The 16395-nt window shown below is 49.3% G+C and overlaps 1 protein-coding gene across 3 annotated transcripts in view; it reads right to left on the reverse strand.

Moving 5' to 3' along the window:
- The window catches only part of SHISA6 (shisa family member 6), a 332693-nt gene extending 316669 nt beyond the window's left edge, over positions 1 to 16024 (reverse strand). For all 3 annotated transcript variants that reach the window (XM_017531404.2, XM_017531402.2, XM_017531401.2), the window contains exon 1: positions 15378 to 16024. In XM_017531404.2, coding sequence (XP_017386893.1) covers positions 15378 to 16024 — 647 coding nt within the window. The remainder of the gene's footprint in view (positions 1 to 15377) is intronic.
- Positions 16025 to 16395: the final 371 nt, after the last annotated feature.

Raw genomic sequence — 16395 nt, forward strand, 5'->3', positions numbered from 1 at the left:
AGGGTATCACACTGTCACCCAGGCTGAAGTGCAGTGGAGAAATCATGGCTTGCTGCACCCTCAGCCTCCAGGACTCAAGCAATCCTCCTACCTCAACCTCCCCAGTAGCTGATACTACAGGCACGCACCACCATATTGGGCATATTTTTTAATTTTTTGTAGAGACAGGGTTTTGCCATGGTGCCCTGGCTGGTCTCAAATTCCTAAGTTCAGGCAATCTATCTGCCTCATTGTCCCAAAGTGCTGGAATTACAGGTGTGAGCCACCACATCCGACCCTGAGCTTTTACTTGATAATGACCCCTTAGAACTACTGATGTCCTCTTTAACTTCATCTCACACTTATCTACTGGACAGTCAGAGTGCTTCCATTGTCTAAAATATGCACCCAGGACAATTGAAATGGATGTATTTTTAATAAACATGGACCAAGGAAAACGGCTTTAGTTTTTCATATTCCCGGTTCTCTGAGAGTCCACTTGGAAAACACAGCTGCTGGCTTTGTGTGTGCACAAGACTGCTCTCCTCATACAGAGAGGCTCAGAATGGCTGTGGAGATCTCATTTGTTGTGCTAACAATGTCTGTGCATCTGCATTGAGCTGTTCTGCAGGTCTGAGTTGTCCCCAGCACAATTGAAATTCATCATGGCCAACAAACATCGCAGGACTCAGCGAGGGAAGGCACGGCCTGCCTGTTTTGTTTTTCAGGCAAGGGGAGCGAGTTGCTCCATCCTTAAGGGTGCCTGTTGTGGGGCTGTCGCTAGACCAGCCGGGAGCCAGGTAGAGGGTAGATGTGCATCCCTTGGGAGCCCAATGCAATCCTAACAGCATCATCTTCACATACTCCACTCCTCATATGAATCATATTAACATTTCCCAGGCCTGGGAAATGTGGTAGCATTGATACCAAATGTAGACTTTTCAGGAATACTTGGATTGTTTGAGAATTCTTTGAAAATATGGATGTGTCAGGTACCCCTACTACTGGAAGCTGGGAAAACACAAAATGTTACCAAGAGATTTGCTAGAAGGGCCACATGGTCAACCAGAGGACAGATGAGTTCATAAGTGTACCCATGTACAGGTGCAAATGGACTGTCGCTGGTGCCATTACTATTCTTGTGATCGATGGTGTTGGTTTGTTTTGTTTTTGAGGCAGAGTTACCCAGGCTGGAGTGCAGTGGCGTGATCTCGGCTCACTGCATCCTCTACCTCCTGGGTTCAAGCAATTCTCCTGCCTCAGCTTCCCAAGTAGCTGGGATTACAGAAGCCCACCACCACACCCAGCTAATTTTTGTATTTTTAGTACAGACGAGGTTTCGCCATGTTGGCCAGGCCAGTCTTGAACTCCCGACCTCAGGTGATCTGCCCACCTCGGCTTCCCACATTGCTGGGATTACAGGAGTGAGCCACCGTGCCAGGCTGCTGTTGTTTTCTTTATTTGCAATGGGCTCAGGCCTAAACCTAGAGGTGAGGCAACATGCAGGCAGCACAGCCTAATGGCCATACACCAGGATTCTGGAGTTAGAGAGCCTAAGTTGGAATGGCCAACTTGGTAGTTGGCCATTCAATTGAGCTGCTCTGCAGGTCTGAGTTGTCCCCAGCACAATTCATTGGGCCATTCATTGAGCTCAAGTTGCTAATTAGCAAGCGACTTGAGTGTCCTGTCGCTCTGTGTCCTTGTTAAAAAAATAAGGCCCAAATAATGAGACAAAAAAATAATGTCTATCTCTTAGAGTTATCATGAAGATGAAATGATGTAATAGTTGTAAAAGCACTTAGTAATAAAAGCACTTAGGAGCCTTACAAGGAGCCTGGCACCTTGTAAGCACTACATAAATATTTGACTAATAAATAATCCAAATGTCCACAACCTCCTAAAGTCTACATCGCCCAGCCTAGAGGACCACAGCAAAAGCATAGGTGGAAGAGGGGCATCTTGGAAGACTGGTGCAGGTTATGCCAAACTGGCAACATTCTTGGTGTGGTGTGGGAGCCACACGGCACAGTTGTGGCCATGGGTCATCCTGGAAGGGACCACCCACGTGCCATATTTCCCACTCAGGCCTAAGGATGGAAATCCATATGGCCACACACCAGTTTCCGCTGAACCTTGAACTTGGACTTTGGGAGCCAAGTACAAAGAGAGTCTGTTCCTTCCTGCCAGGCCAGCATGGATTGTGCTTCCACTAGTCTGCAAAGAAGCATCCAGATGAAGACCCACTGCAAACAAAGGTATTCACAGGTGAGCAAAATAAATCAGGAGTCTAAATGGGCACAGAAGCGAAAACAGATCAAACTGGCCAGAGCAATCCTTTCTGTAAAAGATTCAGTTATTCTTTCTCCTTTCTTCTCTTGTTCTTTCTTCTTCCTTTTCTTTCCTTCTTTCCTCCCTTCTCCCTCTTTCCCTTTTTCTCTTCCTTCTTTAAAATAATTAGAAACATTATTGTCATTTCCCTACTCAAGAATCTTCACACTAATACAAACGTCAGAAGGGCAGGGTACACAAACAAGACCACTTTAATTCCTATCGACTAACTCATTCATTCATTCAGCCAGTCATTAAGTTATATTTCTTAAGTACCTACTCTGTGCCAAGCACTACTCTAGGCACTGGAATACAGGTGTAAACAAAACAGGCAAACACTCCCATCCTGTTGACATTGTGGTGCGGGAGAAAGATCCCTGCCACAAAGCAAAGCTGCTGTGTAGAGCTGCAGACCAAGGAACTTCCCAGAAGAGACCAGATCTTTAAGTTGCATCTGAACTTCTGAGATCCACAAGTGGCTCTTAGAAATCTCATCTGGGGTTTTACCATAGAATTATAACCCCATTTCTAGGTGGACAGCCTCTGCCCAGTGTGAAGTTGAACGTATGTCTCATGAGGACAGACTCTTAACTAGGAGTACTTATTTATTCTGGAGAAGGGAAGACTGAACATGAGCCTTGACTGCCATATTCAAAAAGATGTTTTGCCATCCTGAAAAAGAAAGGATACACTCCTGATGCAGTTACTCCAGGGAGTAGATCCCAGGTCCAAGAAGTCAATTTTGGCTCTCCAGGAGAATCAACTAAAATCGCATCTTAATAGGCCAACTGCCTCCAGGGGTAGGGGCAGCTCAGCCCTAGATGCAAGGGTGGCCACTTGCTGTGCATGAGAGGAGAGGAAGGTGGTGCCAAGAGAGACAGCCACTAAATGCCTCATGAGTCCTCTTCCACCAGGAGATCCTATGAAGTAAAGATGCTAAAAGCAGCATCCTCATGAGGCCATTTGCAGACAAAAAAAAACATTTTCGTCTGTGGAGGTATGTTCTTCTCTGGCCCCCTCAAAAAAAAACCTTTTTTTTTTTTTGAGACAGAATCTTGCTCTGTCGCCCAGGCTGGAGTGTAGTGGTCTGATCCGCCTCCCAGGTTCAAGCAATTATTTTGCCTCAGTCTCTCAAGTAGCTGGGACTACAGGCATGCGCCACCAAACCCAGCTAATTTTGGTATTTTTAGTAGAGACGGGGTTTCACCATATTGGCCAGGCTGGTCTCGAACTCCTGACCTTGTGATTCACCTGCCTCGGCCTCCCAAAGTGCTGGGATTACAGGCGTGAGCCACTGCGCCTGGCCAACATTCTTATTTCAGTAGCATGTGCAAGGACAATGCAGCTCCTCCCACACTCCAGAGCTGTTGAACCTACCAGTACATATGTGGACTGTGTCAGCATATACCTTTCAGGTGTGCTGACCGCAGAATGGGATAGAGAAGAACACACCTCCACAGTGTTATAGCCCACATCCCATAGCAGGGGGGCCAAGGGACTCACCCAAGGTAATTGAGACAGAAAGTGACAGAGCTGGGATCATCCTGCCTCATAGCTCAGCTCCCAGGAAATGCTCTAAGACAGGGAAAGATGGGTGACAACCTCCAAAAGTGAAAGAGGGCCTTGCTAGATGTCCCTGGAGAGCCACATAAGCAGACTAAGAGAGGGAGGTCAAAGTTCTCTTCTATAAGGGCAGGGCTGCCGTCTGCATGCCTCCTGACACATCCTACAGTAGGTGTGATGCTGTCTCCTCAATCCAAACAGTGGTGTTGGTAACAGTGATTCATGAGCAGACTCCTTAGGCCACTGAGAGAGAATCACAGAGAGAGCCAAGGCAGGGCTCAAAGTCCCCTTATTTCCCAGAGATGGGTGAGTTGACCAAAGTCTGCCCCCAGATCCATAACCTCTCAGGCCCAGCTGGTCATGACTGGCAAGAAGCAGAAAAGCGAGCACAGGGATCTGGCATGGTTCATAACATAAATTCTCAAAGCCGAAGGGAGAGAGTTGGATTCTAAAAACTCAGGGAAATCGAAAAAGAAGAGAAACAAGAAGAGGGAAAATAAGCAGGAACCCTCAGAGGGAATTCAAAACGGGATTTGAAGCAGCATCCAGTCAAGCATCACCAATTCGGTAGAAATAAGGGCAGGCTAATCCCAATCAATGAAACAGACATGAAAATTCTAAAACACTTTAAAGGAAACTCATTTTTACTGCTTCCCAGGTCATTGCAGGATTTTAAACCAGATTAAAAATTAAAATAAAATTGATCTTCGAAGAGCTACTTCATTGATAAGAATGATTTGTAATTAACATGTCAATTGCTTACTGAGAAGCTGCCGGAAAACAATCTAACCTTCTCCATGGTCTATGCCCCTGCAAAATCTCTGCAGTCGTGTTTGAGCTATCAATCCGTTCATCGCAGATTTTTATCAGAGAGAAAAAAAAATAACTTTGCCCAGGTCCAATTTGGAGAAATTTTGAATTAGTAGTGTCTAAACTGATACGGCTTAATGAAGTTATGGCAGGACAAGTTCAAGAAGGAGAGTCACAGGGAGAGGGGAGAAGGTACACAGATCGACAGAAGTGAAGAGGAATCAAAACAAGGACAGATGGAGAAGACGCAGCAGTGGACAGAACACCGAAAGTAACATGAAGAAACATTTTAATGATGTGACTTAAAAGCAAGGGAGAGATGTAAGAGATCCTTTGCTCAAAAGCCCGATATTCTTCTTTGCAAACGCTTGAGGGTGGGTAAGAAGCTGGCTGTTGGTTATCTGAGCATCGAAAAACATTGTGATTTCCCATTGCGTAAACAGTTTCCCAAGACTATGGGACACCATTCCTGGGAAACTTCAAGTAAATCTCTCAAGATGCTGCAAAAAGTCAGAAACAGCTAACTACGAGCCCAACAGGGAAGTTGGTATCCAGATTCTTCCCCAAGTTCTGGAGCAGTCTCAGCTCTGGGGCCGGCCTCATGCCCTGTCTCTGCAGGGAGGTGGGTTAACAGGAGCCCCGCCTTCAGTCAAAGCCTTCCAAACAGCAGTGACAGCAGTCAGAATTCCCTACTGATTGTATCTGAGCCTGATCCCAGGACTGAGGGAGAAAAACTCTCCTGACAACTCTCTTCTTTGCTACTATATTGTTTTGCCACCAACCTGCCTGACTCCTAGCAAAAGCCCACATTCCCAGGACCTCAGAATGGAAGGGATGGATGGGCTCTGGAAGGGACTCTCAGATGCCACTTCAAATTAACAGCCACCCCCTCCCTCCACCAAGACTTTCAGAATTCAAATTCCTCCCACTGAAACAGCAAGGGCGAAGGAAGACAGAAGTGGCTGTTTGGGTGGAAAACACTCTTACCAGAACAGGACATTTGGCTAAGGGAACAACGAATATGTCCAGAGGACAGATGTCCTGAGTAATGAGACTTTAATGCCGAAGCTAATGGGAACAGTACACGAGACCAAATGCCAAAAAAGCAAGGAATAACGAGAGTGTTTGCGAAGCCGGCAGAAAGCAGCGACTCTACTCCCAAACACTGGGGAACAGGGCCAAGGTTCCAGCCACCCAGAGTCTCACTGGGACTCCTGCGTCCATGGGTCTGGAGACGGGGACAGTGGCTTTAGGCAAGGAGGATCCAAGGGTTCTCTTGCTCCTCTCACAAGGAGTAGGCATGAGCCAAGCACGGGCAAGAAGGATGAAAATAGGGAACAGGAACGCTGGTTTCCTGGAGAAACTAGTGAGATAAATTTCCACACACCGTCAAACAGAGGTGAGCTTCCTGAGCAGGTGCCCCTGGCATGGAGCTGCACGCTAGGAAATGTGAGCTCAGCTGCTGCTTACTGCCCTATGACCACTGGAGCTTGAGTCCTGTGGCAGGTTGGGAGCTGCAGAGTAAAACACAGGCTATTAGAGCATCCCTGGATTCCTTCCTTTCCACGTGCCCTTCAGGACAGGCGACCTGAGAGCACCAAAATGGAGAATCACAGGGAAAGCGTAATTAGGAAGCATAGCCACAAAGATAGAAATAGGGAAGGAGGCTGGGCGCAGTGGCTCACGCCTGTAATCCCAGCACTTTGGGAGGCCAAGGCAGGTGGATCACCTGAGGTCGGGAGTTTGAGACCAGCCTAGCCAACATGGAGAAACCCCGTCTCTACTAAAAATACAAGATTAGCCGGGCGTGGTGGCACATGCCTGTAATCCCAGCTACTCGGGAGGCTGAGGCAGGAGAATCGCTTGAACCTGAGGGGCAAAGGTTGCTGTGAGCCGAGATTGTGCCACTGCACTCCAGCCTGGGCAACAAGAACGAAACAGTCTCCAAAAAAAAGAAAAGAAAAAAGAAAAAGAAATAGGGAAGGAATAAAACTAGAACAGGGAAACAGAATCAAGTTAGCCAAAATGCTGCATCTGGTATGCACAATGCTAGATGTTAGAAATGGGGACGGGTGTGAGAGTTGTGATAAACGGAGCTGTGTGTGAGCTCCACATCTCAGTAATTAAAACTGGAAATAGCCCTAGGTCCATACTGTCTCCCAAATTGCCTCTTCTCTCCAGCGCCCCTTACCCAAGCTCCCCTCACTGTTCCCAGGAGCTAGGACTCACGCAGAATTGCCCAAGGGTTCTTTCCATATTGTCAAGTGTTTTTTTTTTTCCCCTCAATTAAAATCAGGGTGTTTCGTTTTGTTTTATATTTTCTTTGCATTGCCTTTGCTGTCCTCAGCCAACAGAATCTATTCCTGAAAGAGAGCTCTTTCACTGCCCTGGGCATTGTGCTGCCTGCATGCAATCTAAGCAGGGGCCGCTGTTCTGGTTCCGCAGAGCCCTCTTAGGTAGGTCATTTATCCTCCCAGTCCTTCACTGTGATAACCAATCCCAGGGCATGGGCAGGTGGGTCTTTGCTTTCTTAAGTAATCTGAGTATCACTGGCTCCATTACATTCAGGAAGGTGAGAGCCAGCTGCTCCACTGGACTTCAGAGAGAGAAGGGCGCCAGCAATGTCCTAGCTGTGTGACCCTGGGCAAGTTACTAAGCCTCTCTGAATCAGTTTTCTCATCTGTAACATGGGCCTCGGCACTCAGAGGGGATGATGGGAGGGTGCAGTGAGATAATGCAGGTCAGGTGCTGAGCTGGATGGATGCTAGTAGAGTGAGCCCTCGAGACCAGGCACTCTTATGAATATCTCTCTACCATCCTCTCCACTTCCTCGAGTCTTCAGCTCACTGAGACCTCCAGCTCTCTCCATCCCTGGCTTGTGAGCCTGCATGGGTGATGGAGTTGTATAAGCTCCTGGGACACAGAGCTCCCACAGTCCTGACACATGAACAGAGTTAAGAGGGACTCCCCAGGCTCACTGCAAGACTGACTCTTCCCAGAATGCCCAAGAATGACCTTTAGAGGGTCATCAGCAGAGCCAGAGGCTGTGACTCAGCCTATGCATGGGTGCAGTACAAATGCCTAGCCCTTTACCAACCCCTAATTCCTGACTGAGATAACGGAATGCCATTCTACCCACAGTAGTACAGCTGCTGCTACCCCACCTGCAAATGCTGAGTCTGGTAATCCTTGTCACCTGCCTTTACACTCGACCTGCCCCACCCTCACTCCATTTCAGTGACCAATCCATCCACTGAATGCACACTCGGGGGTGGAGGGAGTGGTGATAAACGCACATTAGGAATTGATCAGCAATGGCTCACTGGCAGCCTCACCTTGCTGGGCTTGCAAATATTTCTACGTCATCTATGGCAGTCTGGCCCAGCTGGTGACCCCATCTGAATGCAGAAGCAGAGAGGCAATAGCCTTGGGATAGAAAAAAGGGCAGGGACAGTGAACACTCTGGCTCTGACCCCGCGCCTCACTGCACGCATCCCATAAAACTGGGTCCCTTTACCCTCAGAATCAAACTAGGAAGCTAAATTAAGCTAACTGTCTACTATCTCATGCAGAAATGTGGGCCATGTACTTTTTTCACCCTTTCTGAGCAGTTTTATGTGAAATGCTTGCTGCAGATTCAACTCATTTTTCTCCCCCTCTCTTTAGAACCCACCACCTGCCTGGCACACTGATAAAACATAAAACTGATTTTCTTAAGGCCAATAATTATCCTTCCTCATGAGGAGTGGCCTCTTCAAAACGATCATCGTGGACTGCCAGGCACTCCTGTGTCGAGCTGCCATTCACTCCTCTCTGAAACGCCTCTTCTGGGCTCCTGCCTTCAGAGACAGCTGACACTGCTCCTAGGAGAGCAAGTCTCATTATTGGAGGTACTCTTGATTTCTGATCACCTATTTCATTCATCAGACTCAGCCCCATGATTTATCATTGCTCACAAAAATCAAATCAACCCTAGGAAAATAAAAACATGCTACCTTTATGGAAAGTAAAAATGGCATGCCATGGACCCTCAGTGTAATTTCAAGAGAGGAACTGTGGAAATATTTTCCGGAGAAGAATCAGCAGGCAGCCTCCCAAGGTGACTGCTTCGAAGGGCAACACATCAGGGTACGTAAACCCAGGATCTTTCAAAGAAAGTATCAAGCACATTACAAGGAAAACCCACAAACTGCCTGCCACAAAGATTATTTTCACGTAATGATTAAGCCTAGATTTCCAGCTTCATTAGCCTGAAGTATCTGGGCCCAGAGCGGAGGAGGGGCAAAATTGGCACCAAGGAATGTGTTTCTGTGGCTCGCAGAGCTATATTCTATGTAGGGGGCCACCCTAGAGGATAACCCTGAAATCTCTCTCTCTCTCTCTCTCTCTCTCTCACACACACACACAGACACACACACGGCCACTGGATGTCTGGAGGTCTCTGGCCTCTCACACAGCTGAACTGCATTGATCCAGTAGTCTCAGAATTTCTACTCATCTCAGAAAGAGAAAGCATTCACAGTCTGAATTTTTAATGACAGATTCCTGCCCACAGTTTCATTCAGTGACTTTTTGACTTGGTCCACAACTCTCTGGCCTGTGCTGTATTTTCCTTCTTCAATGGTCCGCATTACTTAGACCTTATAAAGGGATTATGCCTAGATCAGGTTATTGCCCTTTAGAAAGGAATGTGAAAAAACTCCAAAAGGATTGGGGAAGATCAACGGAAATCATTTTACTGGAAACATTTAGTGGCAACATTGAACGAGGAGGGTTACAGAAACATAGGAAAGTAAGAGAAAGGAGAAGGCTGTTAACTCGCGTCTCCAAGGATCTGAGAGTTATTTGGTGATGACTAAGGAACGTGCAAAGAGTAAAGAAGCACAATGTATTTTCATTGAAATACGAGTCTGGGCACTAGAACACAGGAGCCCTGGCTTAAACTCCAAGCTCACCCACCCACTAGCTGGGTTCCTTGGCATTGTGATCTAGCCTTTCTGAATTTCAGTTGCCTCGCTTGTAAAATTGGGGAACTAGATTAAATGAATTGCCTGCAATGGAAATGTTATAATTCTGTAATAGATGACAAAAGAATAGAATGTACTACCCTGCTTTTTCAGAAGATTCTGGTTTTATTTTGAGAGATTAAAAAAATGGAGTTAGCGATATATCCTGAGTGGTTTTAAAATTAAGCTTGCTCAAGGGTAGAGTTCAAGGGACTGAGACCCTCTGAGGATTCACTAGCAACTCTCGAATTCAAGGCTCTTATCTGTCTAAAATATCTTCAGAGAAAGACACTACAGAGGTGAGGTTATAAACGTAAGTCAGGAAAAAATAATGGGGTAGAGTTTCCCAAGAAAAAAGGGGGAAAATCACCACAGAAACTAAACAATGAATTTAGCCTAGGTCTTCAGGTATTCCACCAAAGCACCCCTGCCCACCACCACCAATCTGAGACATCTTACACACCTGTAAATTCAAACCATCATTTTGAGGCTCCACGGGTAATATATCATCAAGGGATATGAGCAAAATTGTAAGACAAAAATCACCATAATTTCAAAAATGGATGGTACCGGAGCTTGAACAAGAAGGCAGCAGGGAAGGAGGATGGTAACCTTCCATAGCAAGGAGCAGGATGGCAGTTCCAGCACATGGTAGGAATTCTCGCAAACTAGAGAAACTCAGCTAGAAAGTGAAGACCTAGATATAATCTGCCAGCCCCTGGAAAATCAGGTGGCAGAACTGGAAGCATGAAGCTTCTTTTGCTGGGGTTCCCTTTCATTCCGGGTCTGTAGGACGGTCCGTCTGGAGCTAGTGAATTGACCTCTTTCAATCAGCTCATTTTTTCAGCTGTCTTAACCACGCTTTCCTGCACAACTGATTTGAATCAACTGCAGAGTCAATGCACTCTCTCATTAAAACCAGCTGAAAACAATGAATTAGACTTTTTTCTCTAGCTGCTTCTTGGCAGTCTAGAGGAGTAGGTAAACTTGGTATCTTAGCAGCTGATTCCCTGAAATGAACGTGCTCCCCACCTTGGGTAGGGTAGGAGGGAAGAAAGGGACAGATGTAAGTCCCTCTGAGCTTGAGGAGGGGTAGGAAGGGACATGAAGACAGTGGGCAATGTGACCAAGGGGAATTGCACAGTCTAGGGAATTTGAAAAGTATTTGCATGGTTACTGTGCTAAAGCAAGAAGGGACCCTGCTAGCCTCATGTATCAAAGGCAGCATGTGCCTTATAAGCTTATATGGTATAGTATGAAATGCATCTTGCCCAGGGAAGGTGAGCAGGGCTCATTTGTTAAGTGAATGTCTGCGTATCTCTACAAGAGTCAGGACAAACCAAGCCTGGCACACGAGGGCCAGGCAATGTCACTTTGTCCCTTCGGTGGGGATAATCAACCTCTCCCCGGACTGCTTTCCCCCCTTTGCTATTTTTGCTCCTTTCTGTCTTCTCAGCATCCTTCCCCTGCTCCTTCCTCCATGAGACTTCTCCAGTTCTTCCACAATTGTCCTCTTTCCCTACAAGCATTTTTTAACTCAAAGAGAAAAGAAATAAAGGCGAGACGAAGACTTTCAGTCCAAGGCAAGAGGCCTTTTTGTTTCTTTCCTTCTATATTTGCAGTAGAAAAATAAGTTGACTCTCTATTTAGATCAATTCATTATAGTGAGCTCACAGTGCTTAAAAAATGGAGTGACTTGACAATTCGTTGCCCATGAGGCTAGGAAGAGAACTCACTAAATCAGCCGGCGAAAGGGTCCTGCTACTGCAGTTATGTGGCCTGTGAGGAAAAAACAGGGCTCTTTCAGTGTCTAATTAATTTGCGGAGGGAGAAAGAGTAGAACAAAGTATTCCCTTGACTTCCTCTAGAAATAAGCAGGAGAACGAACCCAAAGATGAAGGGGTCACTACTTTTTCTTTTTCCTTTTGATATCCACCTGGATTTTTCTTCCCACACCCCTAGATATCCCCCCACCCCACCCTACATGCCTCGATCCCCTCTGCTCCTGTGCAGGCAGTGGGAGGACTCCGGAGAGCTCTGATTTCACCCACTGCGTCTCCAGCATCCTAATAGATTCCTCACCCATCTGTTAATTAGCCATTAAAAAAAAAAGCCACACAGTTCCTCCCTCAGAATGATTCTCATCTCCAAGACACGAATGAATCAACTCGGGGTGAGGAGGAAGGAACAGGTTCAGATGTGAGACAGCTAACAGGAACGTGAATGTCAAAAAGGAGCCAGGCTCCCCAGGCCATTTCCTGGGCATGGCGAAGCCCTTTCAGAACATCAGCTGCCCCTCCCGGAACAAAGAACCCCAGGGGAGCAATGCAGAAGCCACTCGGGAAATCAGAAAATGTGAGGATGGCTGCAGCTTGAGCCTTAGCCCGGGCAGTTTGAAAGAAGGGAAAAGTGAAGTGGAGATCCTAGTGGGAACTGGCTTTCTGATGGGAAAGGCAGGCTCGGCCGCCCTGGGGCTCTCTGGCCACAACCAGCACCTGTGTCTGCCTTTCATCCCCCGTACCCACTTCCTCGTCCTCCATGGAGTCCAGCTAGCTTAGTTGGACTTGGTGCTCATCTATTAGAATCACCAGAGAGCTGACAGTTTCCCTCACAGACACTGATTTCTCGCTCAGATACACGATAGCAAGGTCTAATCACTTCTGGAAATGATTAAATCTGTTCCTCCCTGCAGGAGTAGAGACATGAAAGGAAGTCCTGCCCTAAGGAATGTGTGTGCACGGGCAGGCAGAGCACTGTCCAGCCTGGAAGCACCAAGGCAGATGCAGGTGGTCCATCCCTTCCCTTCACGCCTGCTCATACTCCCACAAATGTCCCTTTCCAATGAGGCTGTTCTCATTGAAACTCCCTCAGACTCAGCCCCTGCCTGCCCAGCTATCATCTTCAGGGGGAATCACACACTAAAACCAACTCTTCTTTCCTGTTCACAAAGAAAACATCTTTGCTGAATTATTTCAAGGAATATGTGACTGTATGCACATCCACTTCCTCTCTTGACCTCTCAAGAGTGTACATTCTTTCTTCTCCCCACTTTCACTAGGAAAAACTCATTATGGTATGAATATTTCTCTCTTTCTCCATCACTCCCTCCTTTGCCCCAGCCTGATTGCCCAACAAGGCAGTCTGCACAAAAATACTCACTGGAATGGCAAGCGGTGCCCTCTGAGGGGTGAGCAAAGTGAGAGGAGCGGTGTAGTCACACTCACCCCCAGGAATCTGACAGCAACATGCACACTCACTCTGACCTGCCCCGGAAGCAAGAGGTTGAGTTGGGACATTGCTGTGCTTGATTTACCTGGAAGTGAAAAATAAGTTTCCCTGACCTGCCCAAGGTCACTCATAGAGTGTCATAGATCGATTGCCCATGCTCTGTCCCCCTGCCACCCCACCGCACAGACATTGTCCCCTACCCAACAGGGACCGACATGATGGTTTGCAAAGCTCTGATCAGGCAAGACTGCAGCTGCTGGAAGAGAAGCTGTGAACTGAATAAAATCAGGAGGTGAACTTGAGGGGGAAACATCCCATATTTGCATAATGTTCTGAGGCCTGAAATTCATCTCCCTTCCCATGGTTACTCTGCTTCCCCAACCCCAGAGAGAAATAGCCTCAATGGTGTCATTACCATCACCCTAGTTTGGCGTAAGGGGTATCAGTGTGGTGGGGAGGAGAGAAAACACCAAGAGGGACAGTGACCTCTCCAGGGTCATGTGCCAGTGCCAGCATCCAAAGTTGCCTGCTGCCAGTATTTGAGGACACCGCCCTCTGTATCATCCCAGGTGATGACGAATAAACTCTGTATGAGGCGGAAGGGTCAAGGCAGCAGGCAGTTTTCTCTGAGTACAGAGAACAATGGCTCAGGGAAGAAAGTAACTTAAAGAAAGATGTGTAGGAATCAACCAGCAAGAAGGTTTCATGCGAGGCCAAAGCCACAGGAGAAGGGAAAGAGGAGACAAGCCTCTAAGGCTTGAGGCAGAGGTGTAAGGATGATAAGGACCAGCACATCTGCTTCAGGACAGCATCTACCCACAGGCAATTCCTTCTTTTCTTTCCACACTCAGTCAAGACAGAAAATTCTTGGCTGGACAAGATGCAAAAGAAACACTGTATCGCCTTTATGTTGCTCTCTATCCCACTTGTCTTCTGCATTTGAGAGCCAAGACTGACCATAGGCTTTCTCACACCAGCAGATACTTACTGCATGATCTGAGACATGAGGTGCAGGTGGAAGACAAGGTGGAGGCACCTGAGGGGGACAGAGCCTTATACATGGGTCTCCTTTTGGAATCACCCCAATTCCAGCACCCGAGTTTGAGGTACCCACCCTTTGTGGATTTGACTCAATAAAACCTGCCAGGGAGTATCGTTTCTCTCAACACCCACAATATCAAGCAGGGAAAAAAAAAATCAGCTCTTTTAGCATGCCTAGAAATTTCTCTCTGCCTTTCTCTCTCTTCAGCAAGGCAGTGGTGATTAATGAGCACAGCAGCGAGGAAGGTGGTTTTCAGGTGGTTAGGAAGGAGGTTTTCAGGTGGTAAGGATAACAAGCAAGCAGGACGCGGAGATGAGCTCAAGGTGAATAGGTCAGTGTGGGAGCCTGCAGGGCCAACTCACAAGCAGTGGTCTGGGGGGTGGTCACCGCGACCAGGGCAGCACCACGCACCAGAAATGGAAGCACCTCCTGGGGCAAGATTTGTTCCCTGAGAGGACTTTTGCACCATGTCCAGTCATCCATCATCATAAGGGGGACTGGAAGCCAAGCTAACTCTGCATCCCCTGGGTGTGTCATTCCTAGAGTTCTAAGGGGGAGGCTGGGTTTCTGTCCTCCCCTTGGCTTTGACTTCCCCAAGAGCTCACTGGGGGCCAAGGCAGTGTGGCGGGCAGCATTCAGAGTGGAACAAGGGACTGCCATAGTTTGAGCTCTTGGTGTAAGTTTTCGTAGGAGGCAATCCCCCCACCCCCACCGCGGTAATCAGTGAAAGATGCCCTGCCAGGTTTAACACAGGCAAGAACTGTTAACTCAGAGTTCTGCCTACAGGGTTTCAAAGAACAAGTCCTCCAGTCTCAGCAGGAAAGACAAACATCCCACTCCACAGGATGCAATGAAGAGACACCATCTGTGCTTGGTCAACATGGAATGGAGGAATCTTTATCCCTTCTTCCGGCAGGAGGCATCCTTTCTATAAAAGCCCAATTCCTAATGCACAAGAACATCCCAGTTGACCCTAAGCCACTTGGTACCCCTTTCAGTAAGGTTCCAACTCTGGTCATTTCCCTATATTGAAGATGGCACTCTGATTTGACTCAAAAAACTAAACGCCATGAGCCTACACTGAGGTGCCCACAAGCCAGGAAAACAGAACCCTGGATCCTCATCCAGGATTACAGCATTTGGAACATTCTTACACTTGGAACTTCACGCACTCAATCAATTCTTACTCTGTCTTGTAAATCCCCGACCACCAAAGCATGCGTTCCCGGTTCTGAAAAAAAAAATGGAGGAGGGGGCCCAAGAACGCCCCGATTTATTGCATGCAAAAGAAGCGAGGGTAAACTGACTTAAGAGGGCCAGGGGAGGTGTGACGATGCCGAGTGAAGAGGACAGGCGAAGCAAGCGGAGAGGGTGAGGCCGCGGGGAGACCGACCCGGGCGCGCAGCACGCGGCGCTCTCACCTGTGGATGTTCATCTCCCGCGGAGGGCGATGGGCCTTGTCGTAGGAGACCTTGGCGAAGACTCCGGCCACGATGACGAAGGCGATCACCCCGCAGGTAATGTAGACGGTGAAGTTGGTCTTGTCCTTCTCCGGGTCGTACTTGTTCTCGGGCCCCGGCGACACCACCTTGGTGCTGGGCGTCTGGACCCACACCGGGCTCTGGTAGTTGGTGCACTGGCGCTGGTCCAGCTTCTCGTGGCGCTTCTTGCAGCAGAAGCGGTAGTAGCAGGTGCCGCAGCAGTACAGGTAGCCGCTCTCGCTGTTGTTGCACTCGAACTCCTTGTCGTACTGGCCGCTCACGTCGTAGTAGCCCCAGCACGTCTCGTAGGTGACGGCCGCGTTGGCCGCCGCCGCCGCCGCCACCGCCGCCGCGGGCTGCCCCCGCCGGCTTCCCGCCTCCGGGGCTCCGGGCGCCCGGGCGGTGCCGTTCAGCTCGCGACCGCCCCGGGCCAGGGCGCCCCCGGCCCGCCGGCCCCCGACGGCAGCAGCGCCGCCCGCGCTCAGGGTCCGGTTGGCGGCGCGGCCGCGGGCTCCGTGGGCGCCGGGCAGCAGGTCCAGGGACTCCAGCGAGAGCAGCAGCAGCAGCAGGAGGCGCCGCAGCGCCATGGCGGGGCCGGGCGGGAGGGCGCGGGGAGGCTTCCGCGGCAGGCCGCTCCCCCGGCCGGCCGGGCTCCGAGGACCGCCGCGCGGGCCGGGCTGGAGGCGCGGAGCGGTCAGCCGCGCCGGGGCGATGGCGCCATCCAGGCGCGGGCGGCAGTGGCGGCGGCGGTGGCGGTGGCGGTGGCGGTGGCGGCGGCGCGCGGTGCGCACGGACCGGCCCGGCGCGGGCTGCTCGGGCTCTCAGGCTGCGCGCCGGCTCCGCGCTCCCCCTACGGGCTCGGCGCGCCTCCCGGGCAGCCCCATCCCCCGCCGGCGGTGGCGGCGGCCCCGCGCGCGGCTCGGCTCAGGCAGGACCCGAAGCGCGGCTCCGGGCGGCG

Source organism: Cebus imitator, unplaced genomic scaffold (assembly GCF_001604975.1).
Source record: "Cebus imitator isolate Cc_AM_T3 unplaced genomic scaffold, Cebus_imitator-1.0 Scaffold72, whole genome shotgun sequence".
NCBI classification, from domain to species: domain Eukaryota; kingdom Metazoa; phylum Chordata; class Mammalia; order Primates; family Cebidae; genus Cebus; species Cebus imitator.